This window comes from Rhinoraja longicauda, chromosome 36 (genome assembly GCF_053455715.1).
Source record: "Rhinoraja longicauda isolate Sanriku21f chromosome 36, sRhiLon1.1, whole genome shotgun sequence".
Lineage (NCBI taxonomy): Eukaryota > Metazoa > Chordata > Chondrichthyes > Rajiformes > Arhynchobatidae > Rhinoraja > Rhinoraja longicauda.
The window spans coordinates 4,225,625-4,251,805 of NC_135988.1; the positions used below are offsets into that span (position 1 = coordinate 4,225,625).

At 47.5% G+C, this 26,181-nt stretch overlaps 1 protein-coding gene across 42 annotated transcripts in view; it reads left to right on the forward strand.

Moving 5' to 3' along the window:
* LOC144610450 (calcium/calmodulin-dependent protein kinase type II subunit beta) overlaps window positions 1-26,181 on the forward strand; it is a 210,540-nt gene that overhangs the window by 178,406 nt on the left and 5,953 nt on the right. For 39 of the 42 annotated variants that reach the window (XM_078429161.1, XM_078429164.1, XM_078429167.1 and 36 more), the window contains 2 exons: window positions 20,590-20,665; window positions 24,046-24,140. In XM_078429161.1, the coding sequence (XP_078285287.1) occupies window positions 20,590-20,665; window positions 24,046-24,140 (171 nt within the window). Of the gene's footprint in view, window positions 1-20,085; window positions 20,122-20,589; window positions 20,666-24,045; window positions 24,141-26,181 lie in introns of all 42 variants that reach the window. The other 3 variants (XM_078429133.1, XM_078429140.1, XM_078429156.1) reach the window with 1 other exon arrangement.

Below are 26,181 nucleotides of genomic sequence, written 5' to 3' on the forward strand. Positions count from 1 at the left end.
GAATGAGTATATAAACAGCTGTGGATATACAGGGATGCTATTAACCTTTATACCGCAAAGTGCTGGTATTTTAGAAGGTTATTTTTCAACAGTGAGATTCATCAATTAAATTAAAAATAACAGAATATTCCTTTTTTGAATTACGGTTAATGTTTGAGCTAAATTATACTCTGATTTCTTTCCTGGGGTTTTTAACTTTTTCAGATTTTAGCTTAGTTTAGAGATACAGCATGGAAACAGGCCACTTGGCCCACCGAGGCCATGTCGACCATTGACTAGTCCTATGCTATCCCACTTTCTCTCATCCACTCCCTGCACACTAGGGGCATTTTTTACAGAGGGCCAATTAACCTACAAAGCTGCATGCATGTCTTTGGGATGTGGTAGGTAACCGGAGCACCCGGAGGGAACCCACATGGTCACGGGGAGAACGTGCCACACAGACAGGCCGGGAATTAACCTGGCAACGGTAACGCCACTGCCTGGTGTGTTGCACACTTCCAACATGCACGGCGGGGCGCTGGCTGCCAGCTGATGTCCCTGGACTCGCGCTGGCACCAAATGCGACGTTAGCAAAGTGCACTAAATCTCCGCAGAATAGCTCTGCATAACACCTTGCATGTCAATCCGTCAGCCATGATCATATTGAATGGCGGTGCAGGCTCGAAGGGCCGAATGGCCTACTCCTGCACCTATTTTCTATGTATACTGCATTAAACGCAAAGTGCTGGACGAACTCAGTGGGCCAGGCAGCATCTGTGGAGGGAAATGAGCACGCGACCTTCGGGGTTTAGTCCCGAAACGTCACCTGTCTGTTTCCCTCCACAGATGCTGCCTGACCCTCTGAGATCCTCCAGCACGTTGTGTTTTGCTCAAGATTCCAGTATCTGCAGTCTTTTGTGCCTTCATTTGTATAACTTTTTTAATAATGTGCCACAGTGATCACCACCTCTATCGTTTATACTGTCACGCCTTAAAACTACGATTAAAGTCACAATCCGTAAAACCTTCCTGACAGCGTAATGGAAACGTTGGCCCTTTGACCACAAATCTTGGTTTAGTTTAGAGATACCGCATGGAAACAGGCCCTTCGATCCACCAAGACTGCGCTGACCAGCCATCACCCATCCACACAAGTTCTATCCTACACACTAGGATACTCCACATACAGAATCCAATTAACCTACAAACCTGCTCCTCTTTGGAATGTGGGGAGGAAACCGGAGCACCCGGAGGAAACCCACGCAGGTCACGGGGAGAACGTACAAACTCCGTACAGACAGCACCCCTTATTTAAGAATAAGGGGTAGGCCATTTAGAACGGAGATGAGAAAAAAAAATTTCAGTCAGAGAGTTGTGAATCTGTGGAATTCTCTGCCTCAGAAGGCAGTGGAGGCCAATTCTCTGAATGCATTCAAGAGAGAGCTAGATAGAGGTCTTAAGGATAGCGGGGTCAGGGGGTATGGGGAGAAGGCAGGAACGGGGTAGTGATTGAGAATGATCAGCCATGATCACATTGAATGGCAATGCTGGCTCGAAGGGCCGAATGGCCTACTCCTGCACCTATTGTCTATTGTCTATTGTCACCCGCAGTCAGGATCGAGCCCGGGTCTCTCACACTGCGAGGCACTGTGCCACCTATTCCTAGTCTTTATTAGAATCAGATCAGTGGGAACATTTGTTGAGGGTTTTATTTTATTTTCCCTGATTCGTAGAAGTTGGCCAGTTGCCAGTGAAGCTTGTGGAACGCTGGACTGCATTGAACCACTCCGTGAAACAGTAGCCTTCGATCCGACTACCATGCCTGACATTCACTCTGACTTCAGAGCCTGCCGCAGGGATTCCTATCTCATTGGCTTCAGTGTGAAACTATCCCATTACCTTGTAGCGTAGCTTTTAAACCATGTACAGTGCATTCAGAAAGTATTCAGACCCCCTCACTTTTTCCACATTTTGTTACGTTACAACCTTATTTTAAAATGGATTCAATTCTTTTTTTTTTATCATCAATCCACACACACTACCCCATAATAAAAAATTGAAACCAGGTGTTTCGAAATTTTTGTAAAGTAATTAAAAAGAAATAACTGAAATATCACATTTACATAAGTATTCAGACCCTTTGAATGACACTCAAAATTGAGCTTAGGTTCATCCTGTTTCCATTGATTATCCTTGAGATGTTTCTACAACTTAAATTGGTAAATTAAATTGATTGTACATGATTTGGAAAGACACACACCTGTCTCTATAAGGTCCCACAGTTGACAGTGCATGTCAGAGCAAAAACCAAGATATGAAGACAAAGGAATTGTCCGTAGACCTCCGAGACAGGATTGTGTCGAGACACAGATCTGGGGAAGGATATAAAACAATTTCTGCAGCATTGCAGGTCCCGAAGAGCACAATGGCCTCCATCATTCTTAAATGATAGTACTTTGGAACCACCAGGACTCTTCATAGAGCTGGTCGCCCGTCCAAACTGAACAATCGGGGAAGAAGGGCCTTGATCAGAGAGGTGACGGAGAACCTGATGGTCACTCTGACAGAGCTCCAGAGTTCCTCCGTGAAGATGGGGGAACCTTCCAGAAGGACAACTATATCTGCAACACTCCACCAATCAGGCCTTTATGGTAGAGTGGCCAGACAGAAGCCACTCCTCAGTAGAAGGCACATGACAGCCTGCTTGGAGTTTGCCAAAAGGCACCAAAAGGACGCTCAGACCATGAGAAACAAGATTCTCTGGTCTGATGAAACCAAGATTGAACTCTTTGGCCTGAATGCCAAGCGGTACCGCTCATCACCTGGCCAATACCATACCTACGGTGAAGCACGGTGGTGGCAACATCATGCTGTGGGGGTGTTTTTCAGCGGCAGGAACTGGGAGACTAGTCAGGATCGAGGGAAAGATGAACGGAGCAAAGTACAGAGAGATCCTTGATGAAAACCTGCTCCAGAGCGTTCTGGACCTCAGACTGGGGCAGAGGTTCACCTTCGAACGGGACCAACGACCCTAAGCACACAGCTGAGACAACGCAGGAGTGGCTTCGTGACAAGTCTGTGAATGTCCTTGAGTGGCCCAGCCAGAGCCCGGACTTGAACCCGATCAAACATCTCTGGAGGGACCTGAAAATAGCTGTGCATCGACACTCCCCATCCAACCTGACAGAGCTTGAGAGGATCTGCAGAGAAGAATTGGAGAAATTACCCCAATACAGGTGTGTCATACCCAAGAAGACTTGAGGCTGTAATCGCTGCCAAAGGTGCCTCAACAAAGTACTGAGTAAAGGGTCTGAATACTTATGTAAATGCAATATTTCAGTTAGTTCTTTTTAACTACTTTGCAAAAAATTCTGGACACCTGTTTTCGCTTTTTTATTATGGGGTATTGTGTGTAGATTGATGATAAAGAAATTAATTTAATCCATTTTAAAATAAGGCTGTAACGTAACAAAATGTGGAAAAAGTGAAGGGGTCTGAATACTTTCTGAATGCACTGTACATCTAATAGCATAATCGTCTCTGGACATCTTCTCTTCCTTTGGTTGCCCTTCCTCAGATATATTTATTATTTTAAGACAGTCCAGCAGTCAGGAAGCCTTGATGTTAATATAGCTTACACCACTCACTGGAATCCATTTTACAGAGGTGATGAATCTGACCCTCTTATGACCACTGTGTGATGTAGATAGATTGGTCATACAGTGTGGAAACAGGCGCTTCCACCCAACTTGCCCACACCGGTCAACATGTCCCAGCTACACTAGTCCCACCTGCCCGTGTTTGGCCCACATCCCTCCAAACCTGTCCTGTCCATGTACCTGTCTAACTGTTTCTTAAACGTCGGGATAGTCCCTGCCTCAACTTCCTCCTCCGGCAGCTCGTTCCATGCACCCACCACCCTTTGTGTGAAAAGATATTTGAACCGAGTAATTAACTGGGGCAAAGGCTCCACTTTCAGCTGAGTGCAGGGTTGCCAACTATCCCGTATTAGTAGGGTTGATAACTTCCTCACTAAAATTAGTTTGCCCCGTACGGGACCGCCCTTGTCCCATATTAGTAGGGTTGATAACTTCCTCACTCCCAAATAAGGGACAAAGGGTGACGTCACCGTCCCGCGCCCCACGTGACCTCACCCAGCCAGCGGCGAAGTGCTCCCGCTCCACGAATGGCGGCCGCCCGGGCCGGGAGCACATGGCCGCTGGCTGGGTGAGGTCACGTGGGGCGCGGGGCGGTGACGTCACCTTGTCCTTTATTTGGGAGTGAGGAAGTTGGCAACCCCTAGCTCTATGTCACTCTCACTTTCCACCTTTGGAACCCTACATCTAATAACCTCTCCAGCACACAAGCTGCTATTTTTGAAAAGCCAATCCTACCTACCTCTGTGTTGTTTATTATTTAAACTCCGTTTCAGGTGAAAATTTGCTTTGAACCAGTTTAGTTTAGAGAAACAGGTCCTTCGGCCCATTGAGTCCGCACCGACCAGCGATCCCCGCACTATCCTACACGCACTAAGGACAATGTATATTTATACCAAGCCAATTAACCTACAAACCTGCACGTCTTTTGAGCGTGGGAGGAAACGGAAGATCTCAACCCACGCAGGTCATGGGGAGAACGTACCAGCTCCATGCAGACAGCACCTGCGGTCATGATCAAACAGGTTGTCTGGCACTGTAAGGCAGTAGCTGTACCACCACTGCCAATTCTTTTTGTTAATTCATCCAAAGGACATTCAAAATGTAAAAATGGTCTACATTTTTGGCGAAAGGTGGCACAGCTGGCCGCTGCCTTAGGGCTCGATCCTGGACCTCGGGTGCTGCCTGTGTGGTGTTTCCACGTTCTCTCTAGGAATGTGAGGGTTTACCACCGGGTGCTCCGGTTTCCCCCAATATCCTAAAGACGTGCAGGTTTGTGGGTAAACTGGCCTCTGGTGTGTTGAGAGTAGATGAGAAATTGGGAAAAACATAAAACTAGGGTGTTTGCTGCCTGCGTGGAGTTTGCATGTTCTCCCCGTGACCACATGGGTTTTCTCCGGGCGCTCCGGTTTCCTCCCTTATCCCAAAGACGTGCGGGTTTATAGGTTAATAGGCCCTCTGTAAATTGATCCCTAGTGTGCAGGGAGTGGATGCGAAAGGGGGACAACATAGAGCTAGTGTGAACACGTGATTGTGGACTCGGTGAGCCGAAGGGTCTGTCTCCATGCTGTATGTCTAAGCTCAAAACTGAAATGGATGGGGTACCATGGCAGAAACACACGAAACACACAGGCATTTTGTCCCTACCTGCCCAGCTGAGATGTGAAGGATGTTTGTGCAGTTGAAAGTAGACACAAAATGCTGGAGTAACTCAGCGGGTCAGGCAGCATCTCGGGAGAGAAGAAATGGGTGACGTTTCGTGTCGAGACCCTTCTTCAGACCCGATTCGAAACGTCACCCATTCCTTCTCTCCCGAGATGCTGCCTGACCTGCTGAATTACTCCAGCATTTTGTGTCTACCTCCGATTTAAACTAACATCTGTAGTATTTTCCTGCACATTTGTGTAGATAAACCTGCACTGAGCACTTTTTGTGTCTGTCTTCAGTTTAAACCAGCATTTGCAGTTCCTTCCCACACACTGCGGGTCTGGCATGTGTGGTATCTAACTCGTGCTCTGGATGCTTGGATCAGCAAAGTGCTCTCCTTCATTCTGTTCCACTGCACAACCTGCCTGTGGTCCAGCCTCTTCTAGCTCAATTCATTCAAAAACACTGTTCTGGTATCATTAGAGCTCCACTTTAAACGGATCCAGTGAGATCAATCAGTAATGATTCAGTGAATGAGCTGTGATCTGCACAGGGCAGCCTGTCAGGTCTGGACCTGTCAGCCAGGTATGGTTGTGCCCAGTTGATGGTTTAACCCTCAAAGCTATATTCTCTCTTTTAATGCATATTGAGACAGGAGAAGAAAGATTCCAGGAATGGTGGGGCAGCAGGTAGAGCAGCTGCCTCACAGCGCCTGAGACCCGGGTTCCATCCTGACATCGGGTGCTACCTGTGTGTGCGGAGTTTGCACGTTAGCCCTGTGACCTGCATGGGTTTCCTCTGGGTGCTCGGGTTTCCTCCCACGTCCCTGAGCCGTGCGGGTTTGTAGCTTAATCGGCCCTTCTGCAAATTGACCCGAGTGGAACTTTAAGTTCATAAGTTATGGGAGCAGAATTAGGCCATTCGGCCCATCAAGTACACTCCGTCATTCAATCGTGGCTGATCTGTCTCTCCTAACCCCATTCTCCTGCCTTCTCCCCACAACCCCTGGCACCCATACTAATCTATCTCTGCTTTAAAAATATTCATTGATTTTCCCTTCACAGCCGTTTCCCTACACAGATTTACCACCCTCTGTCTAAAGAAATTCCACTTCAACTCCTTTCTAAAAGTAGTGTAAGAAAATAACTGCAGATGCTGGTACAAATCGAAGGTATTTGTTCACAAAATGCTGGAGTAACTCAGCAGGGCAGGCAGCATCTCAGGAGAGAAGGGATGGGTGACGTTCTAGGGTCCCGACCCGAAACGTCACCCATTCCTTCTCTCCTGAGATGCTGCCTGCCCTGCTGAGTTACTCCAGCATTTTGTGAACAAATACCTCTCTAAAAGTACGTGCTTTTATTCCGAGGCTGTGCCCTCTGGTCCTAGACTCTCCCGCTGATATTTAGTCTCTCTGGTCTTCTGCCAACGTGGGTCCTCTGACCAACACGATGATGAAGAGTGCCCAGTGCTGTTTTGTGGGACTTTGATGGGTGCAGGTCGGTTGCTGTGTTTAAAACAACAGCAAGACTTCAGAACTACTTGGGCATCCATCGCAAGGAGCGTAGGGGGGACTTGTCAATGCACATCCTTTCCAGATCTGAAGGCCGTCCAGGAGTTTAATGTCACCACATGCCTTGCCTCCCACTGTGGTACAATGGACAAATAACAGGGTAGAGGGGCGGACGTGTGGTGCAGCGGTAGAGTCGCTGCCTGACGGCACCAGAGACCCAGGTTCCATCCTGACCATGAGTTTGTACATTCTCCCTGTGACCACGTGGGTTTCCTCCGGGTTCTCCGGTTTCCTCCCACATTCCAAAGACGTGCAGGATTCAGGATTGGCTTCAGGAGAAATTGTAAGGTGTCCCTGGTGTGTAGGATGGTGCCGGTGTATGGGGTGATCGCCGGTTTGAGCGGACTCGGTGGGCCGAAGGGCCTTTATCTGCGCTGTACTTCTTGTCTAAATCAGACCGTAAATCAGAGTGATAGAGTCTATAAAACAACTCTTTGAAAGCCAAGGTTTACTGTCCAAATTGGAATGACACAGTGGTGCAGCAGTAGAGTTGTTCCTTACAGCACCTGCAGTACAGAATTGTGTTAGTGTGCGGGGATCGCTGGTCAGCACAGATTCGGTGGGCTGAATGGCCTGTTTCCATGCTGTATCTCTAAACTAAGTTCTTTATTCCTTACAAGAGAGAATATAACTTTACTTTGCATTTGGGGAAAAACTTGCTCAAGGTTTCTTCAGTTGTGTTCCTCGTCTTGCGTTGTTCCACGCATTCTTCACATTGTGTCTAATTTCTTCCATCAACTCAGTTGCTAAAGGTCAGGACCGAGTAAATGTAAAAAGCCGATCCAATGATTCCAGACCCCTCAGTTCACCTCCTCCGACACAGAGTAAGTGCTCCAGGTCTTATTCACCAACTGCTTGCTCCATTTAAGTCGCGATACTCGGTGATGCAGCGGTAGAGTTGCTGCCTTACAGCACTTTCAGTGCCAGAGACCCGGGTTCAATCCCGATTATGGGTGCTGTCTGTACGGAGTTTGTACGTTCTCCCCGTGACCGCGTGGGTTTTCTCCGAGATCTTCCGTTTCCTTGCACACTCCAAAGACGTACAGGTTTGTAGGTTAATTGGCTTTGTATCAATGTAAATTGTCCCTTGTGGGTGTAGGGTGGTGTTAATCTGCGGAGATCACTGGTCAGTGTGGACTCGGTGGGCCAAAGGGCCTGTTTGCGCGCTGTATCTCTGAAACTAAAACTACGTAACATAATGGTCCAAAGGACTGTACACTCTGCAGTTCAGACTTTACTGTTCCACTACATGGCCCTTCTTCAGTGTAGTTCTGGGGGTTTATGTTTAGGCCTAGGTTCATTATTATCACATGTACTGAGGTGCAGTGAAAAGCTTTGTTTTGCATGCGATCCAATCAAACCAGATAATGCACTATATAAATACAATCGTCAAACTCAAGTACAATAGGTAGAGCAAAGGGGAAGATACAGAGTGCAGAATATAGTTCTCAGCATTGTAGCGCAGCAGTTCCACAGACAAAGTCCAATGTCCGCAATGGGGTAGAGGTGAATCGGACAGTGCCCTAGCTTATGGAAGGACCATTCAGAAGCCTGATAACAGAGGGGAAGACGCTGTCTGGTGGTGCGCGCTTTCAAGCTTCTGTACCTTCTGCCGGATGGGTGTAGGGATGATCATGATGTGACAAGTCTTTGAGTATGTTGGCTGCTTTTCCGAGGCAGCGTGAAGTGTAGATGGAGTCAATGTTGGGGAAGTCAGGTCTGTGTGATGGACAATCTACATCTACAACTCTGCAATTTCTTGCAATCTTAGGGGGTTAATATTTGACTAAAGCTCGTATACTTTCATTTTGAACTTTTTGTTCCCCAGTGATGTTTGATGGTTTGAAGGAGTGGGAGAGGTTGGGGATGGTGGGATAGAGGGAGAATGAACCCACTATGAGTGTTTTTTGTAAAGTTACCTATATCCTGGATCACAAGCCATCCAAACTGTGTAAAACTGTGAGAACGGGAAAGGGAGGAGAGGAAAATTAGGAATATATTTAGAGTCGCAGAGTGATAGTGTTGGAAACAGGCCCTTCGGCCCAACTTTCCCACACCAGCCAACATGTCCCAGCTACACTAGTCCCACCTCCCTGCGCTTGGAACATATCCCTGCAAACCTGTCCTATCCATGTACCTGTCTAACTGTTTTTTAAACGTTGGGATATTCCCAGCCTCAACTACCTCCTCTGGCAGCTTGTTCCATACACCCACCACCCTTTGTGTGAAAACGTTACCCCTTGGATTCCTATTCAATCTTTTCCCCTTCACCTTGAACCTATGTCCTCTGGTCCTCGATTCCTCTACTCTGGGCATTTCTCTGTTCACTTCAGACAACCTTGGGATTTTCCCACGGATCTTTTTGATAGCTGACTATCCTTGACTCCACAAAATGTTGGAAACGCTGTCATTGATAACTTTAAGAACTATTAACTTCAACATCCCTCGTCAGATAAATCTGAGCTGAGACACAAAATGCTGGAGTAAATCGGCGGGACAGGCAGCATTTCTGGAGAAAAGGAATAGGTGGCCTTTCAGGTCAAGACTCTTCTTCAGACCCTGCTTCAATCTCAGCTCAATTGCATTTCATAGAATCAGGGTTGGATCCTTAACTTTACATTGGCGATTTTGCAAGATCTTCTGAAAGACCGGGGGGGAAATGAGAGGGTCACGTTGGCCGACGTAACGATGTGCAAACAATGTCAGATTAAAAGGATTGCCTTTCAGTCGGTGGCAGAGTGGCTGCTGTTCCTTGCAGTTTGCACTCCCCCCTCTAACTAGAGATGATTTTTACAGGACTGCGATTCACCCAAGTAAGTCAAAGGAAAGGCGAGTGAAAGCATCAGGGAAAAGATTTTGGGGCATTTGTAGTCTGAAACAGGTTTTTCCTACTTTTCACAATATGTTTGTAATTTCATTTTGTCCTAAAATAGACTATACCTGTATTGATGTAGCCTCACTGACAGACACCTCAGAGCTGGGCTGGGCATCCTCTGATATCCCAGAATCGCCGGCAGCATTATGCCCGCAGCCAGTTACTTTGTTCTAGGTTTAGTTTATTGTCACGTGTACCGAGGTACAGTGAAAAGTTTTTTTGTTGCGTGCTATCCAGTCAGCGGAAAGACTATACATGATTACCACAGTGTACAGATACAGGATTAAGGGAATAACACTTAGTGCAAGAAAAAGTCCAGTAAAGTCCGACTAAAGGTAGTCTGAGGGTCTTCAATGAGCTAGATGGTAGCTTAGGACCACTCTCTAGTTGTTAATAGGATGGTTTAGTTGCCTGATAACAGCTGGGAAGAAACTGTCCCTGAATCTGGTGATGTGCGTTTTCACATTTCTGTGCCTCTTGCCCGATGGGAGATGCTGTCCGACCCACATTACCCTTACCCATTGCTTTCAGTCGATCTTCCCTGCTCCCTGAATGCTCTGCTCTTGGGAACAGCTTCACGCTGATCTGGGCCAGTCCCCACCCAAAACGTCACCCATCGAGTCTGAAGAAGGGTCCCGATCCGAAACGTCACCCATCCTTCTTCTCCAGAGATGCTGCCTGACCCGCTGAATTACTCCAGCATTTTGTGTCCATCTTTGGCATAAACCAGCATCTGCAGTTCCTTTTTATTACCATCTTGTCCATCTTTACCCGACGATCTTGTCTGCCTTCGTCTTATGGTCGTGCTTGTCTATTTCAAATTAAAATCAGGAACGTTTGTACCTTTTCACCCGAGCAGTCAGTGCTTGCTTTGAATCCTCTGAACAGCCACCAGGCTGTTGCCAACAGAGACCTGCCCCTTGTTACAGCTCAGAGTTGACCTGCAGGATTTACCCGCTCTCCGCTCAATCTATCTGATGAAGGGCGAGTCATTTTTAATCCCTCTTGGCTGCTAAGCCTCTCTCCGCGCCAAGTTAAGGGCTTCCATTTATGACAGCGAGGATGTTGGAGCGTGTGTAAGGACACTAAATCTGATCCAGGGACAGCTGGATGAGCATTGCGCAGGGAGGTCAGTCTGTTTAAAGAACAGCTCAGTGCAGGCTGTGGGTGGAGATGGCCAGACACAAACAAGCAAAATGACAAGCAAAGAGGCAGGTATGTGTACCTCCGGGAATCTGTACCCCTCTCCAACGATAAGTAACGGGGCCGTGTTAATGTTGCCAAGTGTTAATAGTTGTCAAGTGTGTAGGAAGGTAACGGCAGATGCTGGTTTACACCGAGGATAGTCAGAAAAATGCTGGAGTAACTCAGTGGGACAGGCGGCATTCCCTGGAGAGAAGGGAATGGGTGACATTTCGGGTCGAGACCCTTCTTCAGACTGATAGTCGGGGCAGGGGGAGACACGGAGATAAGGAAGGGTAAGGTGTGAAAACGAGACATTAAAAGAGACCGGGGTCAAGGAAGTCGCAGGAAAGATCATTGTTAGCTCGGAGAAGCTGAGAACAAAGCAAACACAGAGAAGATGTAATCAGGGAGACGGTCAGACTCATAAAGCTCCAAAGATAGACACAAAATGCTGGAGTAACTCAGTGGGACAGGCAGCATCTCTGGAGACAAGGAATAGGAGACCTCAATCCAAAACATCACCTATTCCTTTTCTCCAGAGGGGTCTGAAAAAGGGTCACCTCTGGCACATAAGCTTTTTATGTCCTTTTATATCTTGGGTTTAAACCAGCATCCGCAGTTCCTTTCCTACTTATCTCTGGATAGAAGGAATGGGTGACGTTTCGGATTGAAACCCTTCTTCTGAAAACTCCAGTTCCCTTTGGAAAAATGTGATGGAGAGTTGGAAAGGAAAGTGCATCCCAAAAGCATTCAGTAACCTTCACAAAGCCGGATTAGCAGAAAGTTGCCTTTTTGGCCTGAATGGCTGAAGGACAGGGGAGTTTCAGCTCAGTTTAGTTTATTGTCACGTGTACCGAGGTACAGTGAAAAGCTTTTGTTGCGTGCTAACCAGTCAGCAGAAAGACAATACATGATTACAATCGAGCCATTTACAGTGTACAGATACATGATAATGGAATAACGATTAGTGCAAGGTAAAGCCAGCAACGTCCGATCAAGGCTAGTCCAAGGGTCATCAAAGAGGTAGATAGTAGTTCAGCACTGCTCTCTGGTTGCGGTAGGATGGTTCAGTTGCCTGATAACAGCCGGGAAGAAACTGGCTGTGAATCTGGAGGTGTGCGTTTTCACACGTCTGTACTTCTTGCCCGATGGGAGAGGGGAGAAGAGGGAGTGGCCGGGGTGAGACTGGTCCTTGATGATGCTGCTGGCCTTGCCGTGGCAGCGCGATGCGTAAATGGAGTCCCAATGGAAGGGACGTTGGTTTGTGTGATGGTCTGGGCTGCATCCACAATTCGCTGCAATTTCTTGCGGTCTTGGATGGAGCTGTTCCCGAGCCAGGCTGCGATGAAATGCTTTCTATGGTGCTGCGGAGAGCCTGCCTTTCACACACAAGCCTCTCCGGATTCACAGGGAAGTGGATCGAAAGCGGACACACACCAATTAGTGAAAGAGTGGTAGACACAAAATGCTGGAGTAACTCAGCGGGTCAGGCAGCATCTCTGGAGAGAAGGAATGGGTGACGTTTCGGGACGAGACCCTTCTTCAGACTGATGTCAGGGAAGGGGGGGGGGCTTCCTGTGAACTTTCCAGCTTCCTGTGAACTTTGACACAGTTTATTTTGAACTTTGACTCAGAACTTTGACCATCCTCCTCTGACCTCTTCTGTCTATCATCAGTCACAGACAGAACTGACCCCTCTAACCACACTCACACCATCACCTCTGGCACATAAGTTCATAAGTTCTCGGAGCAGAATAAGGCCATTCAGCCCATCAAGTTTACTCCACCATTAAGGTACTCTTCCAAAGACCTACTCCTCATCTCCCTCCCCAATAGGAAAATGCCTTTGGCTCCCACATCTCTCCGAAGATAGCTAGCTCTATTTAATCACCAGGTTGTCAGTCTTAGTCCAGTTTCCAGTGTTAGAAGAAAGGGTTAGGTTAGGTTTATTATTGTCAAAGGTACTGAGGTACAGTGGAAAGCTTTGTTTTGCATGCTATCCAAACAGATCAGACATAACATATATAATCAAGTCAAACTCAAGTACAATAGGTAGAGCAAAGGGGAAGATGCAGAGTGCAGAATATAGTTCTCAGCATATAGCATGCTGGATAGATGATATTTCGGGTCGGAACCCTTCTGCAGACCCGACCTAAAATGTCACCCATCTTTTTTTCTCCAGAGATGCTGCCTGACCCTACTCCAGCATTTTGGGTCTGTCTGCTGGAGTAACTCAGCAGAACGGGCAGCATCTCTGGACAGAAGGATTGGGTGGCCTTTCGGGTTGAGACCCTTCTTCAGACCTTACTCCAGTACTTTGTGTCTATCTTTGCTGTAAACCAGCATCTGCAGTTCTTTGGAGAAAAGGAATAGGTGCTGAAGAAGGGTCTCGGCCCGAAACGTCACATCCAGAGATTCTCCAGAGATGCTGACTGACCCGCTGAGATACTCCAGGATTTTTGTGTCCATCTTCGGTTTAATCCAGCATCTGTAGTTCTTTGTTTCCAACATTTTGGCCGACTCCACATCTTTGGATGTTTGACCTGTGGGTTGGGTTGTGGGCTCAGCAGCAGTTTTCCAATTCAAAAGATATCCTTCACGTACCAGCCTTCCTTCTCAGAACTGCACCTTAATATGGAGAACAAATGCACCCTTCTTATCCTCTGTCATAACAGAGTGCTGGTGGCATGCATAGCTGGTCTGTCAGCAAGTGAAATGAGAAGGGATGATTAATTTACGAGTGGGCTGGGTGATATGATGAAAGATTGAACACTGTGGTATTGTTTCCTGCACAATCCCTCTCAGTTGCTATTGTGGGCGCAGCCCAGTGATGTGAGCTCATTGAGGACTTCATAATCGAACTATTCTTCTCTTTGTGGATATCCACTTGCTAAGAGCCAGCTCAAATCTCCAGGCCACGCAGTCCTTTCATTTCAATTGAGCCAGACACAGCTCCCTCCACAATCAGGTTTGCCCAAGACCCTTGCCGACCTCCTATCTTGTGGTGTCAGCTTCTTCACTAACCGCGTAGGTGGCACAGCGGTAGAGCCGCTGCCTCACAACGCTGGAGACCCGGGTTCAATCCCGATCACGGTGCTGTTTGTACGGAGCTTGCACGTTTTCTTTGTGACCACATGGGTTTCCTCCGGGTGCTCCGGTTTCCTCCTACATTCCAAAGACGTGCAGGTCGGTAGGTTAATTGGCGTCGGTAAAATTGTAAATTGTCCCTAGTGTGTGTCGGATCGTGCTGGTGAATGGAGGGATCGATAGTCGCCGCGGACTCGGTGGGCCGAAGGGCCTGTTTCCACGCTGTATTTCTAGAGTCTAAAAGTCTAACAATCAGTGAATGATGAGAGGAGTGGACGTGCTGATCTAGACCCATGGAACAAATAAGATGTTGTTGTCCCCGGCTAACTCACAGTTCCACGGGTACTGGCTGATCTTCGCCGTGCCGCTGAATTTACCACTGTCCACGTGAGACTCGCGGGGAATTCCACAGCACTGCATCCCACGTAACCAGCGGAGCAGCACAGGATGAGGAATCCGGGCCTGGATTCTCCTCGCGCCTGTGGGAGCCACAGAGGGTGATACGGCCCCTGTGTTTCCAGCCGCGGCTGAGGCCGGGCCGTACCACCAGGCCTGGGGCCTAGCCCGTGTTCCTCCTGCCCCCTGCGGATCAGACACGGAACTCAACGTAGATCACGAATGAAGGTGTAGTTCGCATGACTTCACTTTCTTTTGGAACAGCGTGGTAACCTCCGGCGAATTCAGTGGGAAGCTGTGGCAGTGAAGTAGGCTTGCCAACTTCCTCACTCCCAAATACGGGACAAAGGGTGACGTCACCGCGGCCGCCATTGGTGGAGCGGGAGCACCTGGCCGCTGGCTGGGTGAGGTCAGGTGGGGCGCGGGGCGGTGATGTCACCCTTTGTCCCATATTCGGGTGCGAGAAAGTTGGCAACCCTATACTAATACGGGACAAGGGCGGTCCCGTACGGGGCAAACTAATTTAGGCCAAAATACGGGATGTCCCGGCTAATACGGGACAGATGGTGACCCTAGAATGTATGGAAAAGGTTTATAATTGAGGAAATCTCTGGGGATTGTTTGCAATGTTATTTTTTAATTATTTTGTACACTTGGTGCATTTGAAACCAATTAACAGGATAGAGGAAAAGGGCAGTGCGTGGAGACCATAGTAAACTGACATCAAGCTTCTTAATTCTTGGGAAGGATCTTGAGAAGGGAAACTTCTCGTAAATCCCGATGAACCTATGCCAGTGCCAACATAGAACAGTACACCATGGAAATAGGTCGTTCAGCCCACAATGTCCGTGCTGAACATGATGCTAAATTAATCTCCTTTGTCTGTACGTGATACATCTCCCTCCATTCCCTGCATTTCCATGTACCTATCTAGAAGCCTCTTAAACACCACTATCATGCCTGCCATCACCACCACCCCTGGCAGCATGTACCAGTAGGGTTGCCAACTGTCCCGTATTAGCCGGGACATCCAGTATTTGGTTTGTCCTGTACGGGATCCCCCTTGTGCTGTATTAGGCCCGGGGGGGCGCTGTAGGCCCAGACCCTGTAGGCCTGGACACTGTAGGCCTGTGGGCTGCTGTAATCCCGGACAGTGTAGGCCTGGAGACCCAGGCGCCGCCTAACGGAGGTTGCGTAGCTTGACGCCTCCCGGCCCGGGCGGCCACCATTGGTGGAGCGGGAGCACGTGGCCGCTGGCTGGGTGAGGTCACCTTTTGTCCCTTATTTGGGAGTGAGAAAGTTGGCACCCCTGTCCATATCCCTCCATTCCCTGCATTTCCATGTACCTATCTAAAAGCCTCTTAAACACCACTGTAATAACCTGTCTTCACCACCACCCCTGGCAGCATGTTCCAGGCACCCACCACCCTCTTTGTAAAAGAAAACTTGGCCCGCACATCTCCTTTAAATATTGCCTCTCTCACCGCAAGGTTATGCCCTCTAGTCTTTGACATTTCCACCCTTGCATGTGGTACACTGTACTTCCATCAGATCGCCCACACACACACTCTGACATTCCAGATAAAACAATCCATGTTTGTCCAATCTCTCTGTAGCTAATCGCCTCTTGTCCAGGCAGCATTCTGGTAAACCGCTTCTGTACTCTCTCCCAGGCCTTCTCACCCTTCCTGTCATGGGGCGACCAGAACTGTACACAATATTCCAAATGCGGCCTAACCAAAGCTCTATAGAGCTGCAACTCCATCGGGTGGTGAATCTGTGGAACTCATTGCCACAGAGGGCTGTGGAGACCAAGTCAGTGGATATTTTTAAGGCAGAGATAGACAAATTCTTGATCAGAACGGGTGTCAAGGATTATGGGGAGAAGGCAGGAAAATGGGATTAGGAGGCAGAGATCAGCCATGATTGAATGGCGGAGTAGACTCGATGGGCCGAATGGCCAAATTCTACTATAACTTGTGAACTTGTGAACATGTCTTCCTGACTCTCATGCTCAAACAATGAAGGCAAGCATACCGTGTGCCTTTATACATCTAACATGAGACATTTAATTAACTGGAAGTTATTAGAAGAGAGGGAAATCCTCTCTTGGGCGGTCACGATGGCGCAGCGGTAGAGTTGCCGCCTTACAGCGAACGCAGCGCCAGAGACCCGGGTTCCATCCCGACTACGGGCGCTGTCTGTACGGAGTTTGTACGTTCTCCCCGTGACCACGTTGGTTTTCTCCAAGATCTTCGGTTTCCTCCCACACTCCAAAGACGTGCAGGTATGTAGGTTACTCCAGCATTTTGTGTCTACCTTCGATTTAAACCAGCGCCTGCAGTTTTTTTCCGAAACTACGTTTGGACTGTTGGGGTGAGGGATGATAAGTGAGAGGGTTGTGAGTACTGAGACATGAGGGGGAAGGGGAAGAGGAGGAGAATGATAATTTAAAACTGATTAAAATGACTATTTCTAGTAATCCATATATATTGGAGTCCACTCATTGGAGACCTTTGCAATACCTTTAATCAGCCTTTACTGGACCTTATCTTGCACTAAACATTATTGTCTTTGTCTTGTATCTGTACACTGTGGATAGCCCGAATGTACTCGCGTATCGTCTTCCCGCTGACTGGATAGCACGCAACGGGCGCCATGATAGAGATGCGGTAGTGTTGCTGCCTCACAGCGCCAGATCCTGACCTCGGGTGCTATCTGTACGGAGTTTGTACGTTCTCCCCATGACCTGCATGGGTTTCCTCCGGGAGCTCCGGTTTCCTCCCACATCCCAAAGAAGTGCAAGTTTGTAGGTTAATTGCCCCTTGCGTGTCGGATAGAACTGATGTATGGGTGATTGTTGCGGGGTGTGGACTCGGGGGGAGGAAGGGCCAGTTTCTATGCTGTGTCTCTAAACTAAATCTAAACTAAACTAAGTTAGAATGAAGGAGGACCACGTTAGAATTTAATCCTGACACAAAGCTGTGAACATAGAGCTAGATTAATTGTTCTAGAATCAAGGGCCTTCCACAAATGACCGTACGCTACATATAAAAGTGCCTGAAGATGAGATTTTACTTGAATTTTTTAGCAGTCTGATGTGAAAACCATGCACTGTCTGAACTTTGGGAAAGGCACAGTAGTCGTGGTGTTAACACACATAAGATAAACCTGAGCTCAGGGACACACGCGTGTTTGCTGTGACGAAGAACATGTCTGCTCACGTTTGGGATACTTGGACATCTTAAGAACTTCTGCCGAACTTTAGTCGATACCCAACTGATTGGAGTTTTGTCTCCAATGTGGCTATCGCCATAGCAACAGTGGAATTGTAGATCATGTGTTTCTTTCCTATTTAAGACGGATATTAAAATTGGACAGAGAAGTAAGAAAATGGGTCATGGGCACTAAAGTTGCTCTTGTGTCGAGCACGTTTCTTTCATTTTACTCTTGAAGTGGCCTTTTCTGTGTGGATTTCCAGGTTGTGATTAATTCTTCAGCACTCCCAATCAATAGTTAATTCCCCATTGCAATATAAAATAACAGGAATTAAAACGCACACGACAGCCACTGTGAAATGTGAATCATATTGCACTTTGGGCTTATACAGTAGAAGTCAAATTGAAGAGCAGAGTTGATGCAGAGGGGGTGGTGCAGCGGGTAGAGCTGCTGCCTCCCAGCGCCAGAGACCCGGGTTCGATCCTGACCTCAGGCGCTACTTGTGTGGAGTTTTCACGTTTTCTCCCTAGGACCGCGTGGGTTTCCTCCGGGTGCTCCGGTTTCCTCCTACAACTCACAGCCGAGCGGCTTTGGAGGTTAATTGGCCCTCTTCAAATTGCCCCTAGTGTGTAGGGAGTGAATGAGAGAATGGGATAACAAAGAAGTAGGGGTGTACAGGTAATGGATGACAGGCGTGGGCTAAGTGGGCTGAAGGGCCTGTTTCCACACTGTATCTCTGAACTAAAGCAAACTAACTACCGGGAACTGGTGGGCTGAAAGGGCCTGTTTCCATGCTGTATCTCTAAATAAAAATGGCTGCCGCATCTAGGATTGCCAACATCCTCACTCCCAAATACGGGACAAGGTGATGCCACCGCCCCCGCCCCCGCGCCCCATGTGACCTCACCCAGCCAGCGGCCACTGGCTGGGTGAAGTCACGTGGGACGCTGGCTGGGCGAAGTCATGTGGGGCGCGGGGCGGCGACGTCACCCATTGTCCCTTATGTGGGAGCAAGGAAGTTGGCAACCCTATTAATACTGGACATGGGCAGTCCCATATGGGACAATCCAAAATATGGGATGTCCCGGCTAATACGGGACAGTTGGCAACCCTAGCCTCATCATTCAGCGTGAACGACGGGTACTGTTGTGGAGATCTCTCTGTAGTGGCTGGCTGTGGTTCACAAGGGAGGGTAAAGACAGATGACACTTGCCTGTCTGAGCCCATGACCAGAGGGCATTGCTGGAAACTAATGGTGTGCTGTACAGTTCATTCCACATTACAGTGCGTGCACTGGGAGGGTTGAGATAACCCTTTATCACACGACCAGCTGTTGATAATGACAGGAATAGCTATTTTCAGCCTGTGATTTTTGAAGCCGGAGAACGGGGCAAGCTTTGTAATTTGGAAACGTCTGCCAGACGAATTAGGAATCCTGTCCATTTGAAGCAGGAAACTGCAGCAGTTCCAGCATTATATCTACGGCCCAAAACGCAGAGACGGGATCAATGGCCGCAAAATATCGCTCCACATTTCACAGGAAGGAACGGTAAACCACTAACGAAGTCCGACCTTCACAAAATCTAAACTTAATATCTCAATATCAAAGCAAAGCCGCCACAGCCAGACATAAAAACAGCTATTTTTTTCCACGAGCGATAGTTCTACTCAATAACCAAAGTCTGTAGTCTCTCTTTTTGTTCTGGTTTATTTTCGCCCACGTGTTGTGACCGTAATGTTGTATCCTTATTGTGTGGTGATGTGGTTATGCTTTATTCTTAATTGTTAACTGTATGTTTGTGTTGTCATTTGTGAGCGGAGCACCAAGGCACATTCCTTGTATCTGCACATACTTGGCCAATAAATTCATTCATTCAGAAAGTGGCAAAACTTCATAAGATCTGGGGTACTGTCTTCACCAACATTGAAATGCCCCTTGCCCCGTGATTCTTCATCAGCTGTACATCTTTAGTTGGATTAATATTGTTAATATATAATTTTTTTATATTGATGCCTTATGTACGATTGTTGCCTACAGCAATTTGGACATTTTTATTTTGTGGTAAATAACTTTTATTGATCACACTTGCTCAATTTGTGTTTTAATGCCAGCACGGCTAACTCAATGTTTCCTTCAATGTTTTGCACAGAAACTATACTATTATTTATTTTTAAACTCGGCAGTACAGTTAATGCAGAGGTCAAGATGTTTCAGTCACTAACAGGTCACGGCCCATTCTTGGGTTGCAGGAGTAGTGCATAATTAAATATTCATTCGGATTCCATGTGATGTCTTGTCTTTTGAAAGCAAGTAGCTAAAAGAACATGGTAGCACGGAGGGCCATGAGTCTTTGAGCAATTACCGTACTTTCACGAAAACAACCTGCAGGGTTTATCTATTTAAAGGTGTTCCAGAGGCAATGTGGCTTATATTCGTGGGCGGGTTATATGTGCGACTTTTTTTACAGATGGCTGGCCAACTTCGGTCTTCCTGCAGGTAAGAGGTAAGTCATTGCAAAAGTGAAGATGGCTAAGATTTTAATCTGTGTGTGTGAACGAGGGAACTGTTGTAGCCTGGGGTTTAAGCGATAATGGAGAGGGTAGCTTGACCAGGTATCGCGTAGGACCGGTATGTGATGCGGGATGGGTTTACTGTGTGGGGCCCAGGTGATTTTCTTTCTCGCACACGGACTGTAATTGTGGTAATTAGGTTTACAGACCAGGTTTTTTTTCGTGAAATTACGGTAACAAGCCAAAGTGTGAGCTTACACTAATTAAAATTAATTGTAAAAGTTAATATAATCAGCGATTCCAGTCTCCAATTTTAATTAGCTACTTAATGAAATGAATTGCTCTGAGTGGGAATTGATACCAATGTGCAGGAGATCACACTGATATTTTTTTCATCCCTTATTGTAATGATGTTCGGATGGTATCAAGTGTCCCATTTTCGTTTTGTTTTTTTCTTCCAGCTCGCAAGCAAGAAATCATCAAGTTAACAGAGCAGCTGATCGAGGCGATTAATAATGGGGACTTTGAAGCTTATGCGTAAGTTTTGGGATCACCTTTGCTCATTGCCATCCAGTCAATTTGTCAAGTCATTTACCGAAATGTGACAGAATGTGTAGGAAGGAACCACAGATGCAGCCTCAAGCCCAAGGTAGATACAAAATGCTGGAGTAACTCAGCGGGACAGGCAGCATCTCTGGAGAGAAGGAATTTCAGGACGAGACCCTTCTTCAGATGTCGCCCATTCCTTTGCTCCAGAGATGCTGCCTGTCCCGCTGAGTTACTCCAGCATTTTGTGTCTTCGATCACAGAAACGTGACAGTGGTTTCAAGAGTTAGAAACATTTGCCATTCAAGAGTTCATGCAGCATTAAACATATCCCCTCAGTTCCCACCTCTAGAGTTTAGAGAAACAACGCAGAAGCAGGCTCTTCGGCCCACCAAGTCCATGCCGACCAGTGATCACCTCCTTACTCCAGTACTATCCTATACACTAGGGACAATTTACAGATTTGTAGCAAAGAAAATCAATCTACAGACCCACATGGAGTGTGGGAGGAAACCGGAGATCCCGGAGAAAACCCACGCAGTCACGGGGCGAACGTACAAACTCCATACAGACAGCACCTGTAGTCAGGATGGAACCCGGGTCTCTAGCGCTGTGAGGCAGCAACTCTACCGCTGCGCCACCATGCCACGTCTGGATGTAATTGTTCACCTCCTAATATTTTATTACCTCATTCCTCGATTTGCGATTATTTAAGAATTAAAGTCGTTATGCCATTGACTCTTTGGTCAGGGAGAGTGGTCGGCGTGGACTGGTAGGGCCGGACAGGCCTGTTTCCATGCTGTAGTTGTTATATGGTTATATGATACCAATATTTGATGAATATTTCATTATATTGAACAGCGTGAAGTTCTCAGTACAAAAGAATAGACTGCACCAAGATGTCCTTAAGTATATTATGTCGAGCCTTTTGCACGACAAAATATTTTCCATGAATGCTCCCTTTTTGTATGTCAAGGAATGGACATCCCCTTTCATCTCCTCTCTCTCTGTCCCTCCCCCACCCTAGTCATTGTACTAGTTTCACTGTCGTCCTGGTGAGTTTCATTCTGGAGTACTGGAGTAAGGAGGTGATCACTGGTCGGCATGGACTTGGTGGGCCGAAGGGCCTGCTTCTGTGTTATTGTCTGAAGAAGGGTCTCGACCCGAAACGCTGCCAGAGATGCTGCCTGTCCGGCTGAGTTACTCCAGCTCATCTCATTGTCTGTATGACCTGTTCTCACTGAGCCCACAGCCACCAATGGACCTTGATCATCGTTACTCTTTTGCATTTGTTCTATATCATCGTCTATATCATCGTCTATATCACTTGTTTTCTTTCCCCTGACTCTCAGTCTGAAGAAGGGTCTCGACCCAAAACGTCACCTATTCCCTTTCTCCAGAGATGCTGTCCGACCCGCTGAGTTACTCCAGGTTTTTATGTCTATCTTCAGACATTTGGCAACAAGGCATACAAAGATAAAATGTAATCAGGACAACAGCCAGACTGGTCGGTGAACGAGGGTGGGGGAGGGACGGAGAGAGGGAATGCAAGAGTTAAGAGAAGTTAGAGAAGTCAATATTCATACTGCTGGGTTGCAAGCTGCCCGTGCGGAATATGAGCATTTATGTAGTAAGATTTATTACTAAATTGTGTGGAAAAAAGGAATTTCACTGTATCTAGGTTAGGTACATGTGGCAATATAGCACCATTGAAATGCTGAAGTAAAGGTGTTATCTAATGAAAGACTTGAATAGAGTGGATGTGGAGAGGATATTTCCACTAGTGGGAGAGTCTAGGACCAGACATCACGGCCTCAGAATTAAAGGATGTACCTTTAGAATGGAGATGGGATGGAATTTCTTTAGCCAGAGGTGGTGAATCTGTGGAATTCGGCTGTGGAGGCCGTCAGTGGATATTTTTAAAGCGGAGATTGATCGTAAGGGTGTCAGAGGTTATGGGGAGAAGGCAGGAGTATGGGGTAGAGAGGGAGAGATAGATCAGCCATGATTGAATGGTGGAGAAGACTCGATGGTCCGAATGGTCTAATTGTGCTCCTATGTCTTATGGTCTTATAGTGTACAGTAGTCAGCTAGTAACCATGGTGGTATCATCGGCAAAGTTAACGATCTCATTGGCATTAAACTTGGCTCATTTACTTATGCTCACTATGAATTGATCAAGTGTGTATCATGCTCTGAGTTTAAATTTAAAATAATTAAAGGAGTAGACGTGGATAACTATCTTTCACTTTATCCATTGTCACCCAAGTAACTTCTGCTTCGAGACTAGGGTTGCCAACTGTCCCGTATTAGCCGGGACATCCCGTATTTTGGGCTAAAATAGTGACAGCCCTTGTCCCATATTAGTAGGGTTGCCAACTTCCTCGCTGCTAAATAAGGGACAAAGGGTGACGTCACTGCCGCCATTGGTGGAGCGGGAGCACGTGGCCGCCGGCTGGGTGAGGTCACGTGGGGCGCGGGGCGGCGACGTCACGCTTTGTCCCGTATTTGGGAGTGAGGAAGTTGGCAACCCTATTCTAGACACACTCGGCAGGGATAATAAATGTGGGTCAGACAGCATCTCTGGAGAAAAGGAATAGGTGACGTTTCGGGTCGAGACCCTTCTTCATACTGAGAGTCGGGGGAAATGGGGAATGAGAGATAGAGAGATTAGGACAAACGAATGGAAGATATGCAGAAAGAAATGATAGTCATGGAAATGTGGAGTCCACAATGGTCCATTGTTGGCTCTTGATAGGTGATAACAAGTTCATACATACAGTGGAACTCAACAGGATGACAGTAAATTTAGTAAAACTAATATATAACTAATATATAACTAGTAAGGATAGACACAAAATGCTGAAGTAACTCAGCGGGTCAGGCAGCATCTCTGGAGAGAAGGAATGGGTGACGTTTCGGGTCGAGACCCTTCTTTGACCCGAAACGTCACCCATTCCTTCTCTCCCAAGATGCTGCCTGACCTGCTGAGTTACTCCGGCATTTTGTGTCTACCTTCGATTTAAACCAGCATCTGCAGTTTTATTCCTATATATAACACTGTCTGTGTTAACTTGTTATCACCTATCCCACAGCCAACAATGGACCATTGTGGGCCCCATTTCCTTGATTACCATTGTTACCTGCATATCTTCCATTCATTTGTCCTAAGTACCATCTATATCTCTTGTTTCACTTTCCCCCGACTCTCAGTCTGAAGAAGGGTCTCGACCCAAAATGTCTCCCATTCCTTCTCTCCAGAGATGCTGCCTGGCCCGCTGAGTTACTCCAGCTTTTTGTGTCTGTCTTCGGTTTAAAGCAGCACCTGCAGTTCCTCCCTACACATAATCAATGTTGTTGATTGCTTGCAGGAAAATCTGCGACCCTGGACTGACGTCATTTGAGCCTGAAGCGCTGGGCAATCTTGTGGAAGGAATGGACTTCCACAGGTTTTACTTTGAGAACTGTAAGTTGTAACAATTAATTCTGAACCGAGAACTTTGTAAATGGCTGAAATAGTGCTGTAACAATGTATGTTCTTGTGTCTTCGCTGTTACAATCCACCCTTACTTCCACCATGTACATCGGAGTCTGTAGAGGGGTCCCGACCCGAAACTTCATCTGTCCATGTTCAACATTGATGCTGCCTGACCCATAGGGTTGCCAACTGTCCCGTATTAGCTGGGACATCCCGTATTTTGGGCTAAATTGGTTTGTCCCATATGGGACCGCCCTTGTCCCGTATTAGGCCCGCAGGCCGCTGTCGGCCGGGACAGTGTAGGCTAACGGAGTGTGTTCGGGGAGCGTGGCCGAGAGTGTTCGCCTAACGGAGGTTGCTTAGCAACCCGCCTCCCGGCCCGGGCGGCCGCCATTGCTGGAGCGGGAGCACGTGGCCGCTGGCTGGGTGAGGTCACATGGGGTGCGGGGCAGTGACATCACTTTGTCCCGTATTTGGGAGTGAGAAAGTTGGCAACCCTACTGACCCGCTGGGTTATTCAGGCACTTTGTGTCTTTTTGTGTTAAAAAACAGCGTCTTTTTCACATCTATGGTTTCCCCACTTACCTCAATAATTTGGTTGTAGATTTGCAGCTTGCAATTGGCAAATAATCAGTATTCCTGTTAGCACAACGAACTACAGATGCTGCTTTACAAAATAAACACAAGGTACTGCAGCAGCTCAGCGGGTCAGGCGGTAGAGTTGCTGCCTTACAGCGAATGCAGCGCCGGAGACTCAGGTTCGATCCTGACTATGGGTGCTGTACTGTACGGAGTTTGTACGTTCTCCCCGTGACCTGCGTTGGTTTTCTCCGAGATCTTCGGTTTCCTCCCACACTCCAAAGACGTACAGGTTTGTAGGTTAATTGGCTGGGCAAATGTAAAAATTGTCCCTAGTGGGTGTAGGATAGCATTAATGTGCGGGGATCGCTGGGTGGCGCGGACCCGTTGGGCCGAAGGGCCTGTTTCTGCGCTGTATCTCTAAATCTAAAAAAATGTAATTCTAAAAATCTCTGGAGATAGATACAAAATGCTGGAGTAACTCAGCGGGACAGGCAACATCTCTGGAGGGAATGGGCAGGTGATGTTTTGAGTTGAGACCCTTCTTCAGACTGATTGAAAGAGGGGGGGAGAGAGCTGGAAGCGAGGTGTGCTGGCCTTTCACCTGCGAATGTCCTCCCCGTGGCCTGTGCACAAAACAGGAGCCTGTACTTACAGCTGTGAAGTTGTGCCAATGTGCAGATCATTTTCCGTTTGGCCTGTGAACAGCTGAGACAGGCTCGCACTGTCACAGTGATTTAGCACTTACTTTTTAGTTTTAGAGATGCAGCGGGGAAACGGGCCCTTCGGCCCATCGTGTCCGTGCCGACCAACAATCACCCTTTCACTTGTTCTATCCTACACACTAGGGAAAATAGGTAGGTTAATTGGCTTTGGTAAAATTGTAAATTGTCCCTGGTTTGTGGTAGTGTACGGGGTGATCGTTGGTCGGCACGGACTCGGTGGGCCGAAGGGCCTGTTTCCGTGCTGTATCTCTAAAGTCTAAAGTGTGCGGCTTGGGGGGGTGATGCCACATGCTTGCTTCCCTCACCCCTCTCAGAGTTAGAGGCCGTGTGTGTTGGGATCTGCCGCAGGCTGGGCAAGGTGCTGCAGTGCGTTTTGTGGATAATGTCCGCAATAGGGTAGAGGTAAATCAGATATTACGCTATCTTATGGCAGGATCATTCAGAGGGCTGATAATCGAGGGGGATAATGCCGTTCCTGAGACTGTCGGTGCATGTTTTCAAGCCTCTGTATTCTCTGAGGATTTTAGAGCTTAGAGGTAGAGCGCGGAAACTGGCCCTTCGGCCCACCGAATCTGCGACGCCCAGCGATCCCCCCATACACTAGCACAAACCTAAACACTAGGGACTATTTATAATTTTACCAAAGCCAATGAACCTACAAACCTGTACATCTTGGGTGAGGAACTGCAGTGTGCTTTGTGGATCAGAGAAACTGTGGCCATTGC